This window comes from Leucopleurus acutus (assembly GCF_964270905.1).
Source record: "Leucopleurus acutus genome assembly, chromosome: 13".
Classification (NCBI taxonomy): Eukaryota; Metazoa; Chordata; class Mammalia; order Artiodactyla; family Delphinidae; genus Leucopleurus; species Leucopleurus acutus.
In genome coordinates, this window is record NC_139155.1 from 27100932 (window position 1) to 27124386 (window position 23455).

Below are 23455 nucleotides of genomic sequence, written 5' to 3' on the forward strand. Positions count from 1 at the left end.
AATTGGCATTTTGTTGCTTATCACCGCAAAGAAACAAATATATGCACATTTATTTGGACCAGGTGAAGGAAAGTGAGATAAACTCATGAGCCAGAAATCAAGATGTACCATCACAGGTACTGACTTGCTACTGCATCTTAAATTCACTCGGAGTCCCACCCAGACCCTGCACAAACGTGGAGATGAGTTCCAATAATCCATTCAGGGGGACCCGGCAGCTGAGCACTTAGAAATCCACTGAGTAGCAGAGGCCATAAAGGGGACATTCCTGCATAACAAATGTGCTTATTCAAACTGGATGAATTTGCACTTTTATTCACAGTATTAATGTGCTACATTACGTTACCTGGTATCTCAAATTCCCCTGAAATGTATTCAGAAAATATTTACTTTCACTAATACTTCCCTTACTTGAAAATAACTTACATTTATCTAAGGAGAACACAGGTAAGAACTGGATGAAAGCAAAAAAGGCCCTTGAGTGGCCCAAATTATGTCATAAAATCTAGGCACAAACACACTGATGACATAAAAATTTTTCAGGCATTCATCTAAACTTTCTAAAAATTAATGTAATAAAATTAAAAGTGCATAGTTACTTAAAAATCAAATAGTACTATATTTTCTTTCATTTTAAGTTGCTTTTTCATTGTGATAAAATACACATAAAATTTACCATTTTAACCATTTTTAAGTGTACAGTTTCGTGGCGTTAAGTATATTCAAATTGCACAACTATCACTACCATCCATCTTCAGGACTTTTTATCTTCCCCAACTAAAACTCTATATTCTTTAGACAATAACTCCATCCCCGTAACCCCTGCCATCACCATTCTACTTCCTGTCTCAGTGAATTTGCCTATTCCAGGTTCCTCGTATAGGGGGAACTCATTTGTCCTTTTGTGACTGGCTTATTTCACTTACAATAATGTCATCAAGGTTCATCCATGCTGTAGCATGTGTGTGGCTCAGTAATATGGTACTATACATTTGTAAGGAAAAACAGTAATCTCTGTCCCACTCCACTACCCCCTCGCCCCACTCCTGAGAGGCAACAACCTTAATTACTTTAGCTGTTTCTTCTGATATTTGCCTCCATGTTTTTAAACATATCACTGTTTTATAATATATGAATATTAGACATTAAACTATTCACTTCTTGTTAAGGCAGATGAGCAGTAAGCTGCCTTACAGACCTCTCACCCTCTCCTCCCCTTACAGTTATAGCAGTATGCAGTGATTACATTATTATGACTGTGTAAATAATGTCGCTGAGTCAAAAAGTACTGTGGTTACTTTACCATTTCTGGACAACATTATTTTCCTTGGAATGAAGAATTGCCTCATGTTAAAAATTTGGTTACTTTTCTATATACCTATTGCTAATTTTCAAATCCCAACATACCTCTAAAGGCCCCTCGCATCACTTTCCACACATCAAATACATCAGTCAATGTGTCAGTTACACTCCCCCCAGCCATGGCTTCCCTGAAGCCTCCACCCTCCCTCTCCACTCTAGGTTGCTGACTGTTAGGCCTGCTATGGGTGCTCATCCAGGGATTTCCCTTTGACACTTTCCTGCATTGGATTCCCTAGAAATGGAGTCTTCTTTACTGGTCACTGGTTCGGTTTAGTAAAGCACACATCCGCTAAAGTAAAGGTACACAGAGATAAATGTGGTTGAGAATTTGCATGCCTGCAAGTGTTTTTATTCTATTTAAAAATTTGATAGTTTGAAAGGGCATAACATTCTTATTCCTTTGCAGGTAAAGGATCTTTTATTCCCAGGAAGCTTTTAGAATCTTATTTTTAACTCTGGTGCTCTGAAATTATACAACTTCGTTGGTGCCAGCCTTTTTCCATTCACTGTGCTGGCCGTTGACGAGCTGGACATTCTCATGCTTCTGTTCTAAAAGAAAATGCCTTTTATTATTTCTGTGATAAATTACTCCCCTATGTTTTCTCCAGTTTATTTTTAAGAACCTCTATTAATTGAACGGGATATAACCTGGATTGATCTTTTATCTTTTAAGATTTTTTCTCCTATAGTGTCCCTTTTCTTTGTCTCTTTTTTCTATTTTCTGGGCAACCTCCTTGGCCTTGTCTTTGAACCACTCTCCAGAATTATTTAGACAATAATATTTTTAACTTCCAAGAGCTTGTTCTTTTTTTTTTTTTCAAGAGCTTGTTCTTATTTTCTGATTGTTCCTTTTTCACAACATCTTGTTCTTTTTTTTTTTTAAGACATATAGCAGTTTCCCAATATTTATTTATTTGTTTGTTTGTTTTTGCCACACCATGCGTCACATGGGATCTTGGTTCCCCAACCAGGGATAGAACCTGCGCCCCCTGCATTGGAAGTGCAGAGTCTTAACCACTGGACTGCCAGGGAACTCCCTTGTTGTTTTTTGAATGCACTATTCTCTTATGATTCAATGTCAGTTATGTTCAATATTTGCTGTTTATGTAGGCAGGTAAAACACTATTTTATAAAGATATCCATCCAAAATTATTAAAATAAAGTTTTGTTGCTTAAGGTAATAAGTTTTTATTCAGACTGCCAGAAAATAAAGAAAATGAAGCAACCTGTGTTTCAAAGAGCTTGTGAAGGAAGTATAGTAAGTACCACTTTTTCAACGAAAAGGTATTCTGGTTTCTGCCACTCAAAAGGTAGTTATTGTGGTTGAGAGTCTGCCTGCCGATGCAGGGGACACGGGTTCATGCCCCGGTCCAGGAGGATCCCACGTGTCGCGGAGCGGCTGGGCCCGTGAGCCATGGCCGCTGGGCCTGAGCGTCCGGAGGCTGTGCTCCGCAACGGGAGGGGTCACAACAGTGAGAGGCCCGCGTACCGAAAAAAAAAAAAAAAATTCATTATAAGGTAGTTATTGCTGTTTTAAAAAATTAATTTGAATTTTATTTATCACAGTTTTATACACATTTTGTTGTTGTTTTTGTTAGTTTAATGTTTTGCTTTGAATTCAGGCTAAAATAAATGAAATCAAGTTCTCAGAAGTCTAAGAGAAAAGGAGATTTAAGGAAAATTATAATCCTTGAAGTAATAAAATATATAACACAAAAAATAGTGACTTAGACTGGGATAAAATATTTACAAATGACACATCTGATAAAGAACTATTATTAAAAATATACAAAGAGCTCTTAAAACTCCACAATAAGAAAATAAACAACCCAATTAAATATGGGCAAAAGAGATGAACAGACACCTCACAAAAGGAGATATATGGATGGTAAATAAATATATAAAAAGATGCTCAACATCATATGTCACCAGGGAATGACAAATTAAAACAACAAGAAGATAGCACTGCACGCCTCTTAGAATGGTGAAAATCCAAAACACTAACACCACCACATGCCGGTGAGGATGTAGAGCAATGGGAACTCTCATTTATTGCTGGTGGGAATGCAAAACAGTACAGCCACTCTGGAAGACATTTTGGTGGTTTCTTACAAAATTAAGCATACCCTTACCATATGATCCAGCAGTCACACTCCTTGGTATTTACTCCAGAGTTGAAAACTTACGTTTACACACAAACTTGCACACTGAAGCTGCGGATGCAGCTTTATTCATAATTGCCGAAAGCAACCAAAATGCCCTTCAGTAGATGAATGGATAAATAAAGTGTGGTACATCCACACAATGGAATATTAATCAGTAGTAAAAAAATAATAATAAACTACCAAGCCATGAAAAGACATGTAGGAAACTTAGATGCATATTACTAAGTAAAAAAAGCCAATGTGAAAAGGTTACAGTGCAAGAAATTTTCACATATTGAGGTATGGGGAAGTCATTCTGGCATATACGTGATTTGGCTTGAATAGAATAGCCTGTTCTGCAGCCTATCAGACAAATTGTACGTCTGCTTTAACCATTAAGGAAAAGACGCGTTTAAAAATCAAAACGGAGTAACTGGTTCAGGCATCCAAAGTGGAGCCTGGTGGCCATTGTGGATATGGTTTCAGACACGTTCCTGCATTACTAAGAACTTGAATTTCTGAACTGTACCAGACTCAAGGACACCACCAGCCATTCTCAAAACAAGATCTGCTAGCAGCTGCAACCATTTTGGACCCAACCAATACTTACTTAACAAGCACCCTTACTTCTTGCCAGCCCCAATCATAATTCGTGATAAACAATTCATGTTAACTAGTTGTAACCTTGCAATTTTTGCCTTTACAATCCTCCCCCATTTTGTAGTCCTGCAGAACATAATTCAAATGCTTCTTGAGTCTGTGTCTCCTGGACTATAGTCCTCAATTTGGCTCAAATAAAACTCCTTTTTAGTCCTTTTATAGATTATTTATTGGCTATTTGTGTCAACAGCTTTATACTGTATGTTTCCAACTATATGACATTCTGGAAAAGGCAAAACTATGATGACAGTAAAAAGATTTTGGTGGCCAGTTTGGGGGAGAGGGAGGGAGGCAGAGCACAGAGAATTTCAGGGCAGTGAAATTATTCTATATGATACTATCATGGTGCCTACATGTCATTAAAGATTTGTCAAAATCCATAAAATGTGCACCAGAAGTGAACTCTAATGTAAACTACGGACTCTGAGTGACAATGACGTGTCAAAGTAGGTTCATCTGACACAGGAGGTTGATACTGGGGAAGCTGGTACATGTGTGGGGCAGCCACACATGCTGGTGCATGTGTGGGGAAGCTGGTGCATATGTGGGCAGCTTTCCACTCAATTTTTTTTTTTTTTTTTTTGCGGTACGCGGGCCTCTCACTGTTGTGGCCTCTCCCGCTGCGGAGCACAGGCTCTGGACACGCAGGCTCAGTGGCCATGGCTCACGGGCCCAGCCGCCCCGCGGCATGTGGGATCTTCCCAGACCGGGGCATGAACCCATGTCCCCTGCATTTGCAGGCGGACTCTCAACCACTGTGCCACCAGGGAAGCCCTTTCCACTCAATTTTGCTGTGAAACCAAAACTAATCTAAAAAAATGTCTATTTTTTAAACTATTAACTGATTTTTAAACAAATATATCAGACTTAATATATTTAAATGGAGTCACCCTTCAACATAGTTACCTCAGCAGGTCATGCTTTTATTCCATTGCTCAAAATATTTCTGAAACTCCTCTTTTAAATGGTAGATTACCTTTTAAAAGGTAGATTAATGACCACAGTCTTCCCCAGCCCACATTTACAAAAATAATATGTGGCCCTGTAGAAAACTGGGACAATGCATAAAGGCACAAGAAAAAAATTAGATGTTTTGGTCACATTCTTTCCATCTTCTTACAAAATAGGCTTCTCATGTGTTTTGATAACCTGTGCTTTTTCTTCTTAAAAATATCAATACTTTGTAAATATTTTTCCCAGTTATTAGAAGTTTTTCTAAAACATGACTTTTAATGACTGCAGAGAATGCACCATAACTTAATCACCCCTCAGCTGTTGGAGAGTCCTCTTATTTGAAGTAGTGCCTCACTAAATTTAAGAACGCACTTTATTAGCAGTTTTGACTCTTTCTAAAATCCAAATTTGCCCTCAAGGACAGATCTGATAACATCTGGAGAGCTTTAAAACTGTATGACAGGTCATTCTTAAAAACTGACCTTTGGTACATTTCTACCTCTGTCCTTGAAGAAACCCCTTTTGTCCGAGTGAGTTAAAAAACCGGAAAGCAACTTACCAAGATGAGTTAAAGACTCAAGAAGGCAATTACAGTAATCTTCTTTGCTATGTTTTTATTATTATGAAATATATAATTCATATAGAAGAATGTATAAAGCATCCATTCATTTTTAATAATAATAACAAGCATCACCCTGGTTAAGCCCCAGAGCACCTTCAGTGTCTTAGAAACTCCCTCGTGCTGTTCCTTTCGGACGTTTCCCCTCCTCCCACCAGAGGTAACTTCCATCCTGACTTTTATGCTCATCACTCCCTTTTTCTTTATGGTTTTTACCAACTATACATCCGTAAAAAAACAGTGTTTAGTTTTTACATTTTTGAATGTTATATGAATGGAATACACATGTATTTCTTGTGACTACTTTTGTTTCACAGTATGTAATTTCCCCCCAAAAAATTCATATCATGGCTTCCCTAGTGGCGCAGTGGTTGAGAGTCCGTCTGCCGATGCAGGGCACACGGGTTCGTGCCCCGGTCCGGGAAGATCCCACATGCCACGGAGCGGCTGGGTCCGTGAGCCATGGCCGCTGAGCCTGCGCATCCGGAGCCTGTGCTCTGCAACGGGAGAGGCCACAACGGTGAGAGGCCCACGTACCGCAAAAAAAAAAAAAAAAAAAAAAAAATTCATGTCAGAGTAAGAGCTTAAGTATGATCCAGCTATTCCATAATATCTTCACTTCAATTATCTGCTTCCACAGTTTTTTTAGTCTGGGGGCATAATTTTACAGTGTCTTACAGGGTTGCTCTCTAAGGCTTCTCAAGTTAACTCTTCTCTTTCCCAGAAAACAGAAGTATAGTTAAGTATTTCTTCATGGCCCCCCAAGTACCTGGCATGGTGCCAAGTGCTAAGCAGATACTGATATTTCTTGATAGGTCCACTAGAAAACTGTTTTTGTCAAACTACAGGTCATGAAATCAATGGGCTACAAGCAGCATAGTTCAACGCAACAGAATTATCACAGAATGCATAACAGGTAAGAAGGCTTAGTATCGCTTCGTGAAACTTCTGTTGCGTTTGCATGTGTGTGTCCACTGGATCCCAGTCTAAGACGTCTCACAATTGGTCACAGTAAAAAAAAAACTTGAAAGCCACTATACAAAATGACATCCTATTAAGATGTCCAACACTGGCAGTTTTCCCTCATCTTTCTGAAGATGCTGACACAACAACTCTTGGTGAAGACTGAAGCCTTTCTAATTTACCAAAATTAGCCTTGGTAGTCAAAGTCTCTATTTTTCTAAGTTGATTTGCCTCGCCTGTAGTGCCATCTAGTGTATGAGGAAGGGAAGTACTTCATGAAATTCAGGTAGTTCCAAATTACTACTTACATAATAAAAAAGATGACAATCATCACAAAATTTAGTCCAAATCAAGTTTTCAAAATAAAACTGCATATTAAACAAGCAGTAATAAGATTGATGGGATATGTTTCTAAATGTCCACATTCTCAAACTCATGCTTGGGGGTTAGACTCAGAACCGAGGTCTCTGGTTCCGACCTGTGCCCTTCCCTGCATCAACTCCTCCCCTGCATTAACCCCTCCCATCAGTGTCCACTCCGGCCCCTGCACATCTGACCAGAGAGAAGCTGCTGTTCTAATCTGCCAAAAATTGTGCCAAATTTGCCCAAATTAAACAACCGTGGTTGCCAGTCTTAGCTGAGCTCACATAGCAACAAATGGTGTCTCTTATAATTCCTCAAACATAATCTCACAATTTTAGTGACCATTTCAAAGCAATTACTGGCTAGACCTCAGTTAGTCACCCTGCGGCACCAGGAGGAGTGCGTCTTGTAGGAGATTATGTCTTTAATTCCTGAAAAACACAGTCCTGCTGTACGTGAAGCCCATCCATCTCATTTTTGCAAAGGTCTTTGAGAACAAAAGGATTTGAATTAAAGAGCCATGAAAGCCATGAATATCTCCAGAGGGACTGCACTCGACACTGACCAGGTCCATTTCCACCTGGTGTTTTGCAAACTGTGGGGTGCTCTGCCAGCCTCAGGTCAGTGTTTGGTGGGTACTTAACAGCTGTTAGTTGCTTTGTTCATATAGTTCAGAGACCCTCCATCCTTCACTCTGAAAGCACGTGCTTCTTCCTAATCTAAACACGCACTAATGCAAATGGTCCCTTATGACTAAGATGCTGAGAAAAAACAGCCGGGAGTGTTTTGCTTGTGCTCCTCAGTACGACACACACTGCACTGGCTTTGGCTGACAGCCCTGAATTTCCTAAAGGTGATCACCTGGGTAGAGCCCAGATCAGATTTATACAACTATCACCATGATAATTTAAAAACATATTCATTACCCCAAAAAGAAACTCTGCATCCCTTAACCGTCACCCCCTGTCCTTAAAAGCCATAGAATCGCACACTTTAAATGGGTGAGTTAGACTTCCCTGGTGATCCAGTGGTTAAGAAGCCGCCTTCCAATTCAGGGGACGCGGGTTCCATCCGTGGTCAGGGAAATAAGATCCCACATGCCGCAGGGCAACTGAGCCCCTAGTGTGCCTCAGCTAGAGAGCCCGCACACCACAACTACGGAGAAGCCCGCACGCCACAACGAAGATCCTGCATGCCACAACGAAGACCCGGCACAGCCAAGAAAAAAAATCTAAAAAAAGCATCATCTTAGAAAAATAAAAAATAAAAAATAAATGGGTGAGTTGCATGGTATATGAATTATATCTCAATAAAACTGTTTTAAAATGCATAAAACAGGGAGAGTTAGGGAGAAAAAGGCTAAAACGAATGTAAATAATTTGAGCAATGTTTTGAGTAATATAAAATAAATGATATGACTGGAAATAGAAATGATTTCATGTAATATTTTGAAGTTATTCAAAATGGAAATGGGGGGCTGCTTATCACCCACACTGCTGTGAGGGCCTCCTCACCACCCTGATGGTAGAGCCTGGTCATGTCTTGGGATGCGGCAATGATGCTTCTTTACTTGCTCTGATGACTTGGCTGTAACAAGCTTGCTGAGTCAATGTGGCTACAGGGTAGACTCCCCAGACAGAAAAGAAAACACAAAATCATCTAGGCAGATATTTCCTTTATGTTTTCTTTCTGGTGTTATCACAACTTGCAGTACACAGAAAATTTGAAGAAACCACCTTAAGTAGTGTTAATATCTCCTCAGTTCATTTGGAAAAAAATAAACTTCTTTCAAAAAGAATCTCAAAATTTTTTAACACAGAAATTTAAAAATTTTTATCCAGATAATATTCAGAGTTGGCAAGATGTGAAAGAATATGTACTCAGATACAGTTGGTGGAAATATAAACTAGTACAACACTTTTATACAGCAAAAGGAAACATGCACATGCCCACTGACCCCGCAATTCCATACCTCACCATTTATGCTAGATCAATTATACTATATTATAGAAATACTTCACATGTGCAAAATAATAAATGTTCAAGGACGTCTAATACAACATTATGTGTATTCCCCTCCAAAATTAGAAATACTCTAAAATGTCCATTAGTGGTTAACTAAATCATGATACAGGCTTACTATGTATCACTTTGCCCCAATAAAAAAAACGAAGTAGATCTATATACACTGACGAGGAAAGATTTTGAAGACATTGTATTTTCTCTCCACCCACTTACTGTCCACTCCCAAATAGAAAGAAAGTGTGAATTAAAGGTAATGTTTAACTCTTTGACATAAATCACAGCAGGATCCTTTTTGACCCACTTCCTAGAGTAATGGAAATAAAATAAAAAAATAAACAAATAGGACCTAATGAAACTTAAAAGCTTTTGCACAGCAAAGGAAACCATAAACAAGACGAAAAGACAACCCTCAGAATGGGAGATAATATTTGCAAATGAGGCAACTGACAAAGGATTAATCTCCAAAATATACAAGCAGCTCCTGCAGCTCAATATCAGAAAAACAAACAACCCAATCCAAAAATGGGCAGAAGACCTAAATAGACATTTCTCCAAAGAAGACATACAGATTGGCAACAAACACATGAAAAGATGCTCAACATCACTAATCATTAGAGAAATGCAAATCAAAACCACAATGAGGTATCACCTCACACCAGTCAGAATGGCCATCATCAAAAAATCTAGAAACAATAAATGCTGGAGAGGGTGTGGAGAAAAGGGAACCCTCCTGCTTTGTTGGTGGGAATGTAAATAGATACAGCCACTATGGAGAACAGTATGGAGGTTCCTTAAAAAACTAAAAATATGACCCAGCAATCCCACTGCTGAGCATATACCCTGAGAAAACCATAATTCAAAAGAGTCATGTACCACGATGTTCATTGCAACACTATTTACAATTGCCAGGACATGGAAGCAACCTAAATGTCCATCGACAGATGAATGGATAAAGAAGATGTGGCACATATATATATACAATGGAATATTACTCAGCCATAAAAAGGAACAAAATTGAGTTATTTGTAATGAGGTGGATGGACCTAAAGTCTGTCATATAAAGTGAAGTCAGAAACAGAAAAACAAATACTGTATGCTAATGCACATACATGGAATCTAAAAAAAAGGTACTGATGAACCTATTGGCAGGGCAGGAATAAAGACACAGACGTAGAGAACGGACTTGAGGACACAGGGGTGAAGGGGAAGCTGGGACGAAGTGAGAGAGTGGCATGGACTATATAGACTACCAAATGTAAAATGGATGGCTAGTGGGAAGCTGCTGCATAGCACAGGGAGATCAGCTCGTGCTTTGTGACCACCTAGAGGGGTGGGATAGGGAGGGTGGGAGGGAGGCTCAAGAGGGAAGGGATATGGGGATATATGTATACATATAGCTGATTCACTTTGGTGTACAACAGAAACTAACACACCATTTTAAAGCAATTATATTCCAATAAACCTATAAAAAAACAGTAATGTTTAAATTTGACAAAGAAAAACTTCGATTAGTACAAAAAGTTTAAAAAGAAACATTTCTCTCTTCACCCTATCCACCATTGTTAATTTCTCATGTAATCATTCTGAAAGGGGTTTATGAATATATCAACATATATATGCACAAATTCTTTTAAATTTGCAAAAAATTTTATCATTTTATATATACTGTTGGGCATCTTGCTTTTTCCCCCACTTAATAATATGTCTTGAACATCTTTCTATGTGAGCAGATGCAAATCTACCTAATTCTAAGACATATGTAAGGTGAAAAATCACAGAAATACATACCCACACTCTTTCACTCATAGAAAAAAAAAGGAATAAACATCTAGATGTGTAGTTACCTCCGGGTAGAGGAAAGGGATGGGGGCACAGTGGCTCAATTTTTTATCCATAGACTTCTGAATTGTTTAACTTCAATACTTTGGCAAGTAAAGAGCAAAGAAACACGTTGGCTTGGGTTCAACTGTTCACAGATCAAAACACTTCCAGGCTAAGGAATTCCATCATCACCTTGGCAGATGAGCCATTCTGACATCTGGGTTCCCTCCCCTCTCCTCCATCAGTAGATATGGGGGTGGGGTGAGAAATGTCCTGACACTGATGCTGGCCTTGGGTGTTCCATTCACTAGGAGGGAAAGATCCAGACAAAGTCACCCAAAGGCAGCTCCTCCTCCACACTACACTTCCTACTCCCATGTCCCCCTGAATTTACCTCCCTCCCTCCATGTGCATATACACTGAGGGAGAGAAACATAGGAGTCTTATTGTCCACTATCCCTAGGGAGAGCTTTGGCTTTCACAGCTGCCCTCACCAAACTTGAGCTGGAGGATTTGTCAGAATAATCTCCCTCAAATTCCTTTTAGAATCCCTGGAGAGTCGCTTAAACAGTGAACACCACTGACCTAGTGAACTCATGGTACCTCAGGATGAATAGGAAGGCAAAGCTCTAATTCTTGGGATGGACTTCCGGATCCTGAGCTGATCTGAGCAATGTTGATCATATTCTTGAAAGACTATAAACATTCTATCAGAGGGACTTGTGCCAAGTTTTTATTATATTCCTGGAAAACGACAGCTGTCCCAACTCCAATCAAGAGTATTTCTAGGGCTTTATGGCTGGAATCACAAAGTTTGGCAAACAGTCCTGATCTCTACAGCAGATGATGGGGACTGAAGGATACTCTGGTTCAGTGACTTAGAATTGTTTGATAATGAGGTTGCTTCAAAAATGGCTTTCTTACCATGCAGACTGTGAAACAGCTTATAGTTGGGGTGCCCAGGCCTTAAAATAATAATGCTACTTCTGCTTTAAGTTTGATGGTAATTCAGAATTTAAGGAGAGATAAGAAAACTCTATTCAAATACCTAGTGTTAAGTATTTAAGGCGTGAGGTTACTTGAAACACAGAATACGGTCTTATAAATTTGTTAATTAAAAGTATAAAGTTTGCCAGATCTATAACACCTTTCTACTCATGCCATTCAAATTACCATAGAAAATTGTCTTCTGAATTAAAAGACTAAGAATAGGCCACCACCAATGGTCAATTTAAACTGTAAAAGATGGTGTGCCCCTGAAATGGACACAATTAGATGCTCAATTAGTTTCTGTCTACCAAAGAAAGGAGGCCCAGAAGTGAGCATCTAACTGGGGTGTCTCATTTGTCTCTGCTTCAATAATCTGGCTGTTTTCTACTTCCTTCATTTCCTTTGTGGGCTACTGTGCAACAAAAATGCCTACATTATCAGATTCAAAATTGAATCCTATGATACTGTAGCCTGAGGAAAAGAAACACTGAATATCATTCCTAGCTTTAGACCCAGAAGATATTTAGGAAATGTTACTGTATATACACCACAAACAGCATTAGTGCTTTTAATTTCTTTTTTATGGGTGCAATGGAGATTAATTTGCATGAGCTTGTTTCAATTTCTGTAATAAGATCTAAATTTTGCATTAAGCTTTCCATCTCAAAAACAAACAGTTAAAAAGGACACATTTCTTCTTTCAAATGTTTTCATTATAGTTCTATTTTACAGTCCTTGCATCTTATATTCACTTAAAAGCTTGAATATATATACCCATAGGTTCTAATTTGTTTCCTGATTATCTCCTGTTTCTACCAAGAAACTTCCCAAGTTCCAAATGCTGCACAACTTGGCAAAGCACTAGAACTGCCAGAAGGGGTATCTACAGATCCAGGGAAGGTATTTATTGTATTTAATACAAAATCAGAACAGGTCAGCTACGCTCAGGAACGGTGTTCCATGAAGGGAGGCATTTGTTGTAAATCCTGAGCTTGAACTGGTTATAGAATTGGGGATTTCAGGGAAGTATAAAGCCTACTGAAACACAGGGGACTTGCTGTGCCATGCCATTGTTATTAAACATGGAACTAGATTATGGACAGGCTACTTTCTAGTTGCAACACAGCTGCATGATGGAGAGATCAGACTGCAATCACAGTAAGGTGACACCACAGTCTCACCAGGGATAGAACAGCAGGTGAAACCTTGAGGAAACAATCAGACAACTGTAGAAAGGGAGATGTTCTCCAAAACAATTGGCATGGTTTCTTGAACAGGTTAGTGTCATTAAAAATAAAATAAGAGGGCTTCCCTGGTGGCGCAGTGGTTGGGAGTCCGCCTGCCGATGCAGGAGACACGGGTTCATGCCCCAGTCCGGGAAGATCCCACATGCCGCGGAGCAGCTAGGCCCGTGAGCCATGGCCACTGAGCCTGAGCGTCCGGAGCCTGCGCGTCTGGAGCCTGTGCTCCGCAATGGGAGAGGCCACAACAGTGAGAGGCCCGCGTACAGCAAAAAATAAATAAATACATAAAGAATAAAATAAAATAAAATAAAATAGGAGAGAACGGCCAAGATGGTGGAGTAGGAAGACCCTGAGCTCACCTCCTCCCATGGGCACACCAAAATTACAACTATTTACAGAGCAACTAGTGATGAGAAAGACCAGAAGACTAGTAGGAAAGTTCTTCTACAACTAAAGACATAAAGAAGGAACCACAATGAGACAGGTAGGAAGGGCAGAGATGCTGTATAGTCAAGACCCATACCCGTGGGTGGGCAACCCACAAATGGGAAGATAATTACAATTGCAGTGGTTCTCCACAAGGAGTGAGGGGTTCAAGCCCCACATCAGGCTCCTGAGCCTGGGGGTCCTGCACCTAGAATGTTTGGCTTTGAAGGCCAGTGGGGCTTACTTTCAGGAGAGCCAGAGGGCTGTGGGAAATAAAGACTTCATCTTTAAAATGCACACAAAATCTCACATGTGCTGGGACCTAGGGCCGAGGCAATAATTTGAAAGGAGCCTGAGTCAGATGCACCTGGTGATCTTGGAGAGCCTCCTAGAGAGGTGGGAGGAAACTGGAGCTCACCCTGGGGACACAGACACTGGTGGCAGCCATTTTTGGAAGCTTGTTCTACCACAAGGACACTGTTGCTGGCCAATGCCATTCTGGAATCCTCCCTCTAGCTTATTAGTGCTGGGACTGGCCCCACCTACCAGCCTGGAAGCACCAGTACTGGGACATCTCAGGCCAAGTAGCTAGATAGGTGGGGATAAAACCTCACCCACCAGTAGGCTAGCTGCCTTAATACCCCCGAGCCCACAGCTGCCCCGGGACTCAGTCCTGTTCCCCAGAACCCTCACACCAGTGAACCTGCACTAGCCCTGGGACCTCATGGGCCTCAGCCTCACCCACGGCAGGCTGCCACTAGTCCTGGGAACCCCTTGGCCCTGGGCCCATCCACCAGCAGGCCAACACTAGCCCCAGGATCCCCCCAACCCCAGGATCCAGCCCCACTCACCAGCAGGCCAACACCAGCTTTAGGACACCCCAGATCCCACAGACAGCTGTGTCAGGAACAGGTCCCACACCAGCAGGCCATCTAGTGGATCTGGGACACCTAGCCCCACAACCACCATCCTAGAACCTGGCTCCACCCATCAGCGGACCAGCACTAGCCCCAGAACACACCAGGGCCTTGTACCCAGCTGCCCTGTGACCCCGCCTCACGCACCAGTGACTAGCAGCTTCAGCGCAAGACAGGGCCTGACAACAAACCAGATTTTTTAAATACATATATATATTGCTATATATAAACCAGCCAGGCATACCAGACCACCCACAGTAGTCAGCCTGTCACAACAGAAGGACCCACACAGCCCACATAGGGGGCACCCCTAGAGCATATAGCTCTTGTGACCAGAGGGAAGTGCATTGCTGGGAAACACAGGACATCTACAAAAGTCCACTTCTCCAAGGTCAGGAAACATAATCAACCTACCAAATATATAGAAATAAAAACAAATTAGGTAAATAAAAGCAAATTAGGTAAAATCAGGTGACAGAAGAATATGTTTCAAATGAAGGAACATGATAAAACCCCAGAAGATGAACTAAGTGAAGTGGAGATAATCAATCGACCCAATAAAGAGTTCAAGGTAGTAACTGTAAAGATGCTCAAAGAACTCAGGAGAAGATCGGGTGAGCAGAGTGAGAAGTTGGAAGTTATTAATAAGGAGTTAGAAAACATAAAGAAGAACCAAAGATAAAGAATACAGTAACTGAAATTTTAAAATACACTAGAAGTAATCAGCAGTAGATTAGATGATACAGAGGAATGGATCAGTGAGCTGGAAAACAGAGTAGTAGAAATCACACAAGCTGCACAGAAGAAAGGAAAAAAATTTTAATGAGGATAGCTTAAGAGACCTCTAGGACAACATCAAGGTACTAACATTCACATTATAGGGTCCCAGAAGGAGAAGAGGAGAGAAAGTGGTAGAAAACTTATCTGAAGAAATAACAGTAGAAAACTTCCCTAACCTGTGAAAAGAAATGGACATCCAGGTCCAAGAATCACAGAGATTCCCAAACAGGATCAACCCAAAGAGGACCACACCAACACATATTGTAATAAAAATAGCAAAAATTAAAGTTAAAGTGAGAGATAAAAATAGCAAGAGAAAAGCAACAAGTTAAGTACAAGGAAACTCCCATAGGCTATCAGTTGACTTTTCAACAAAAACTCTGCAGGCCAGAAGGGAGTGGCAATGTATTTAAAGAGATGAAACGGAAAAACCTACAACCAAGAATGCTTTATCTGGCAATGCTTTCATTCAGATTTGACAGAGTGATCAAAAGGTTTACAGACAAGCAAAAGCTAAAGGAGTTCAGCACTACCAAACCAGCTTTACAAGAAATGTTAAAAAGACTTCTTTAAGTGAAAAAGAAGAGACCACTACTGGAAATAGGAAAATTATGAAAGGAAAAATCTTATTGGTAAAGGCAAATATCCTATAAAGGTAGTAAATCAACCACATGTAAAACTAGTAGGAAGGTTAAAAGACAAGCATACTAGACTCATCTATATCCATATTAAGTATTTAAGGGATATAAAAAACAAAAAGATGGGAAATATGATGTCAAAAACAATAAACATGGGGGAGTAAAAATGTAGGATTGTTAAAATGTATTTGAACTTAAAAGATCAGCATCTTAAAATATATATTGGTATATATAAACCTCACGATAACCACAATCCAAAAATCCATAATAGATACACACACACAAAAAGAGAAAGGAATCCAACCATAACACTAAAGATAGTCATCAAATCACAAGGGAAGAGAGCAAAAGAAGACAGAAAGAAAAAGAACTACAATAACAACCCCAAAACAATTAATAAAATGGCAATAAGTACATATCTATCAATAGTTACTCTAAATGTAAATGGACTAAATGTTCCAATCAAAAGACATAGAGTGGCTGAATGCACACAATAACAAGACCCGTATATATGCTGCCTACAAGAGACTCACTTTAGATCTAAAGACACACATGGACTGAAAGTGAAAGGATGGAAAAGGGTATTCCATGCAGACTAAAATGAAAAGAAAGCCAGGGTAGCAATACTTATATCAGGTAAAATACTTTAAAACAAAGACTATAACAAGAAACAAAGAAGGACATTACCTAATGATCAAGGGATCAATCCAAGAAGACAATTGTAAATATATATGCACCCCATATAAGAGCACCTAAATACATAAAGCAAATATTGACAGACAGAAAGGGGAAAACAGTATTACAGTATGACAGTATGACAGTATTACAATAATAGTAAGGTAATTTAACAACCCCCACTTACATTAATGGACAGATCATCCAGACAGAAAATCAATAAGGAAACACTGGCCTTAAAAGACACATTAGGCCAAATGGATCATATCCATATACATGAAACAGTCCATCCAAAAGCAGCAGAATACACATTCTTTTCAAGTGCACATGGAACATTCTACAGGATAGATCACATGCTAGGCCACAAAACAAGTCTCAGTAAATTGAAGAAAACTGAAATCAAAACAAGCATCTTTTCCAATAACAACACTATGAGACTAGAAATCAAATACAAGAAAAAAATGCAAAAACACAAACATGTGGAGGCTAAACAATATGCTACTACACAACCAATGGATCACTGAAGAAATCAAAGACAAAATTTTTAAAACCTGGAGAAAATTAAAACAAAAAAACACTATCCAAAATCTATGGGACAAAGCAAAAGCAATATTGACAGGGAAGTTTATAGCAATACAAGTTTACCTCAGGAGACAAGAAAAATCTCAAACAACCTAACCTTACACCTAAAGGAACTAGAGAAAGAAAAAACCCACAAAATTAATAAAAGGAAAGAAATCATAAAGATCAGAGCAGAAATGAAATAAAGACTAAAAAAAGAAATAGAAAAGATGAATGAAACTAAGAGCTGGTTGTTTGAAAAGATAAACAAACTTGATAAACCTTTAGCCAGACTCATCAAGAAAAAAATAGAGGGCTTCCCTGGTGGCTCAGTGGTTGAGAGTCTGCCTGCCGATGCATGGGACATGGGTTCGTGCCCCAGTCTGGGAAGATCCCACATGCCACGGAGCAGCTAGGCCCGTGAGCCATGGCCACTGGGCCTGAGCGTCCGGAGCCTGTGCTCCGCAATGGGAGAGGCCACAACAGTGAGAGGCCCGCGTACTGCAAAAAAAAAAAAAAAGAAGAAGAAAAAAGAAAAAAATAGAGAGGGCCCAAATCAACAGAGTCAGAAATGAAACAGGAGAAGTTATAACCAACGCCACAGAAATACAAAGGATCATAAGAGGTAACTACAATTATATGCCAATAAAATGAACAACCTAGAAGAAATGGACAAATTCCTAGAAATGTACAATCTCTCAAGACTGAATCAGGAAGAAATAGAAAATATGAACAAACCAATTGCCAGTAATGAAATTGAAACAGTAATAATAATAATAAAAAAAAACTCCCGACAAACAAAAGTCCAGGACCAGATGGCCTCACAGGTGATTTCTACCAAGCATTTAGAGAGGAGCTAAAACCTATCCTCCTCAAACTATTCCAAAAAACTGCAGAGGAAGGAACACTTCCAAACACATTCTTCCAAACATGAGGCCAGCATCACCCTGATGCCAAAAGCAGACAAAAACATCACAAAAAACCCAGAAAATTACAGGCCAATATCACTGATGAACATAGATGTAAAAATCCTCAACAAAATATTAGGCAAAACAATCTTTAGAAAATAAGAACAAAGCTGGAGGTATCACACTCCCTGATTTCAAACTTTACTACAAAGCTACAGTCATCAAAACAGTATAGTACTAGCACAAAAACAGACACATGGATCAATGGAACAGAATAGACAGCCCAGAAATGAACCAAAACTTATATGAGCAGTTAATCTACAACAACGGAGGCTAGAATATACAATGGGGAAAAGACAGCCTCTTTAATAAATGGTGTTGGGAAAACTGGACAGTTACACGCAAAAGTATCAAACCAGAATACTCTCTCACACTATGCACAAAAATAAACTTGATGCATTAAAGACTTAAATGTAAGACCTGAGACCATAAAACTTCTAGAAGAAAACATAGGAAGTATGCTCTTTGACATTGATCTTTGTAATACTTTTTTGAATATGTCTCCTCAGGCAAGGGAAACAAAAGCAAAAATTAACAAATGTGACTACATCCAAGTAAAAGGCTTTGCACAGCGAAGGAAACCATCAACAAAATGAAAAGCCACATTCTGAATGGGAGAATATAATTGCAAAAAATATATCCAATACGGGGTTAATATCCAAAATATACAAAGATCTCATACAACTCAACATCAAAAAACAAACAACCGGATTAAAAAACAGGCAGAGGATCTGAATAGACATTTTTCCAAAGAAGACATACAGATAGCCAACAGGCAGATGAAAAGATTTTCAACATCACTAATCATCAGGGTAATGCAAATCAAAACCACAATGAGATACCACCTCATACCTGTCACAATGGCTATTAACAAAAAGACAACAAATAACAAGTGTTGGTGAAGATGTGCAGAAAAGGGAATCCTCTTGCACTGTTGCTGGGAATGTAAATTGGTGCAGCCACTATGAAAAACAGTATGGAGATTCCTCAAAAAATTAAAAATAGAACTACCATATGATCCAGCAATTCCACTCCTGGGTACTTATCCAAAGAAAATGAAAACACTAATTAGAAAAGATCTATGTACCCCTACGTTCACTGCAGCATTATTTACAATAGCCAAGATATGGAAGCAACCTAATTGCCCAACAATAGGTGAATGGATAAAGAAGATGTGGCATATATATACAATTAAATATTACTCAGCCATAAAAAAAGAATGAAATATTGCCATTTACAATGACATGGATGGACCTAGAGGGTATTATGCTAAGTGAAATAAATCCAACTGAGAAGGACAAATACTATATGGTTTCACATATATGTGGAATCTAAAAAACAAAACAAAAGAACAAACATAACAAAACAGAAAAAGAGTTATAGATACAGAGAACAAACAGGTGATTGCCAGAGGGGAGCGGGAAGGAGGAAAGAAATAGGTGAGGGAGATTAAGAGGAACAAACTTCTGGCTGCAAAATAAATGAGTCACGGGTAGGAAATGCACAGTGTGGGGAATATAGTCAATAACTATATAATATCTTTGTATGATGACAGCTCAAAACTGACTTACTGTGTTGATCATTTTGAAATTATATAAATCGAATGTATATCAAGTCATTATGTCATATAACAGGAACTAACATAGTATGGTAAGTGAATTAAACTTCAAAACAAACAAACAAACTCATAGAAAAAGAGGTTACCAGAGGCAGTAGGTGGAGGGAGGAGGAATTGGATGAAGGTGGTCAAAAGGTACAAGCTTCAGTTATAAGATAAATAAGTACTAGGGATATAATGTACAACATGATAAATATAATTAATACTGCTGTATTTATATATGAAAGTAGTTAAGACAGCAAATCCCAAGAGTTCTTATCACAAGGAAATTTTTTTTCTATTTCCTTAATTTTGTCTCTATATGAGATGCTAGATGTTCACTAAACTTGTGATAATCATTTCATGATGTATCAAGTCAAATCATTGTGCTGTATACCTTAAATTTATACAGTGCTGTATGTCAATTATATCTCAATAAAACTAGAAGATAAAATAAATAAAATAAATAGAAATAGAGAAGGTAGGGGATGGGAGAAGCTGCGCAAATTCAAAGAGACATGGGGGATACAACCAGATACAATGCATGATCCTGTTTTGCACTCTGGTTAGAGAACTAGTTGGTTAAAGAACAATATTTACAATACAATTTCATTTTGATAAAATATACGGGTGTGTGCATGTATATGTATATACACACATAGCAAAGGATCTGGAAAGATATATGGATATGCACCAAGGTTCACTGTTGGGTAATAATACCTTAGTGTATCTGGGTTGTGGGAACGTGGTGGTTTTACTTATTTATTCTGTTTGTTACCTATTATTTCTTTAAGCTTGACTTATTATTACATAAGTAATCATTAGAACTGTCAATTTATACTACTGAGAATATTGAAAACAAAATAAAAATAACTGTCAGGAATTCTTAGATCTAATAAATTCTAAGACTTTCAGTTTACTCACCCGTACAATGGGGATAATATAACTCTTCTTTGGTTGTGTAGAGGCTGGAATTAGTCGATGGCAAGCGCACAGCGCTAGGGTTGTCGTCACTGTTGATTGATTCCTGCTGCTCTCGGGACCCAAGTGGGACGGGGCGGCCCAGGGACTCCCGACTGGTGGTGATGTAATTTGGGCACAGCTCTCAGCCCCCTCAGGAAGAGGGCACTGGGGCTTCCTTGCGTCCCGGACGCGCGCTGGTGGCCGTTCCCGTGGGGGCTCCGCGCCCCGAGCGCCAGAGGCGGGGCCGCGCCGTGTGCACCCGGGGGAGCTCGGAGCAGGGCAGGGCAGGGCAGGGCCGGGCGGCGGCGTCCGGGCACCAGGTTGTGGAGGAGGCCGTGAAGAGACCAGAAGCGCCACTGGCCTCGCCCGTTCCGGCGGCCGTTCTCACGGAGAGCGGGGTCGGCCCGACGGCCAGTCGAGGGCACAAACGCCAGAGCGTCGGAAGCCTGGCCGGGACCTGGCGGCGCTGTGGAGGAGGCTGGTTCCGGTGGACGGAAACCCCGAGCCTGCCGAGAGGGACCTGGGGAAGAGCGATTCCCAACAGCCCCCAGAGGACGCTCCTTCGGCGAAGGAGGCGATGGAGGGGCACGGTCACGCACACCGCGCAGCCCGCAGAGACGGATTGCACGGCCGCGAGCACAGACCAGAGCTACACAGACACTCCTCAGAGCTCGTGAGGCCCTGCCACGGGTCCCACGGCCGGGAGAGGGGCGAGGACAGACGGCGGTGCCGCGGGGGTTCCCCAGTTTATTCTTCGGGGCGGGGATCATCTGGTTACAGCTGGTCTCCTCAGTCTAGCCGTCCTTGTCTGATGTACGGGGACTGTCACAGACGCCTGGCGGAGGCCCGTGTTGCACAGCAGAGGCCTGGAGAAGGCCCCTCAGATGCCCCTCGGGCCAGACTGGACCGCCGCCTGGGTGCACCCCAGGGGAGAGGGGCTGGGAGTCTAAGCAGGGGACACCAGCCTCCCCACAGGGACAAACGCCTGGTCTGTACCAAGGGACACGAGAAGTCCTCTGCTTTGACCAGACAAAAATCAGGCCTGGCCTTCTCCAGAGGAAAGGCCGCGGTCTCCCCCCCCCACCCCGGAACAGCGCAAACGAGAATCCGCCCTCTAGTGGTGTCGAGAAAGAGAAGGAAAGAGAGGGTCGCGGCATCCAGGTTTTACCTCCCTTCAGACAAGCTTCAGACCTTAAAAAGCGAAAGCACGAAGACTCCGAGAAAATCAAACCGGACAAAAACAAGCAGCGTCTCGACCGCTTGGACATAGCAGAGGGGACAAGAGGCCTGTTACCCAAGGTGAAAGAGAAGGTTTCCAATAACCAAAAGATTCAAGAAGGGAAAGTAAGACCTCCTCATTTGGATGGAAAGCCTGAGGGCTCCCTCCCTAAAGGTGAGGAGGTGGATATGGATAATGAATTCAAGCCGCCCACCATGTCTTTTGAGTCATACCTCAACCACAACCAGCCTAGGGAGAAAAAGAAAAAGATTATGAAAACTTCAGCCACTGCTCTTGAAGAAAAAGGACCTAAAAAATATGATTCAAGTGAAAACTTGGACTTGGTTCAGGAACTACCTAAGGTGAATGAAAACAGATCAGAGAAGCTGCAGCCCTCTGGAAACGTCTGGGCCAAGCTGGAAAAAGTCCCCACTGATGCACCAGTGTGGCCGGACCTCCCATTACCCAGGGTCCAGGCCAATGACCGTCCACTTCTTGCCTCTGGATTGATGTCCTCCTTAGGACCAAAGCAAAAAGCACTGTCTTCACCCCAGGAAGAGGAAGAAGTTGGATTTACTGGACACAGAATGAATTCTAAGATGCAAGTGTTTTCTGGCTCCAAGTGTGCCTATCTTGCCAAAATGATGACCTTGCGCCAGCAGTGCATCTGGGTACTTAAAACAACATCAATTCAATCTTTAAAGTGGGAGGAGTCCCATATTCAGTTCTTGAACCCATCTTGGAGAGCTGTACACCTGATCAGCTGTATCGCATAGAGAAATACAATCATGCATTAGTCCAAGAAACAGACAAATTATGGAAAATTCACTCTCACCAAAACTTTAGGAAAGAAAGGCCAAAAGAGCACGAGACATGGCGAGAGATGTACATGCGGCTTCAGGATGCCCGAGAGCAGGGGCTTCAAGCACTGACAGTGAATATCCAATCTGCACGAGCCAATAAGCCCAAAGGCCAACAAGCAAAGATGATCCTTCTCAACTCTCTGGCCAGGCCACCTTCTGACGTTCGAAGGAGGCAGGAGAAGTTTGAAATAGGAGAAGCAGCTGCCCCTGAAAAAGTCAAGATCAAACCAGCCCTGTACCCCACAGGAACCATCCATACTCCCTCCAGCAGAAACAGCCTTAACCTCACCCATGAGGAGCCAGCCAGAGCCTGCTCAAGCACCACCAGTACCCACTTGCCGCGGGTCGTCTGCAGCAGGAAACCTGCAAAGAAAATCACCCCCATGATGGCCAAGACAATTAAAGATTTCAAGAACAGGTTCTCCCGACAGTAAATTGAGGCCTTGCCTTGGAGCTGGAATTCCAGAGGAGGAATACAAGGGCAGTGGGTGTTAGGGAATGGGACTTCCAAAGGAGACCAGAATGTTTTGCTTTGTGGAAACTTTTGGACTCTGACTCCTGTCGTTTTCAAGTGCTGTACCTGTGAGCTGCCATAGCCACTGCCTCCTGCCTGGAGAACACTTCAGAATTCTGAAGATGAGACGCCTCAGTCCCACTGACGATTTTAAGATTCATTATACTTTTGTTGTTAACTAGCCTCTTT

The 23455-nt window shown here is 40.9% G+C and overlaps 2 protein-coding genes across 2 annotated transcripts in view; one reads left to right on the top strand and one right to left on the bottom strand.

The window, feature by feature from the left end:
- Positions 1–23455, bottom strand: part of KATNAL2 (katanin catalytic subunit A1 like 2) — a gene marked incomplete at its 3' end in the record, with an annotated part of 90744 nt that overhangs the window by 54036 nt on the left and 13253 nt on the right. The window lies entirely within an intron of this gene.
- On the top strand, positions 103–23186 carry LOC309970581 (elongin-A-like; the record flags this gene model as incomplete). Its single annotated transcript, XM_082853045.1, is given in 4 exon segments — positions 103–116; positions 20810–21343; positions 21765–22564; positions 22567–23186. Coding segments are annotated over 4 exon segments (1968 nt in total).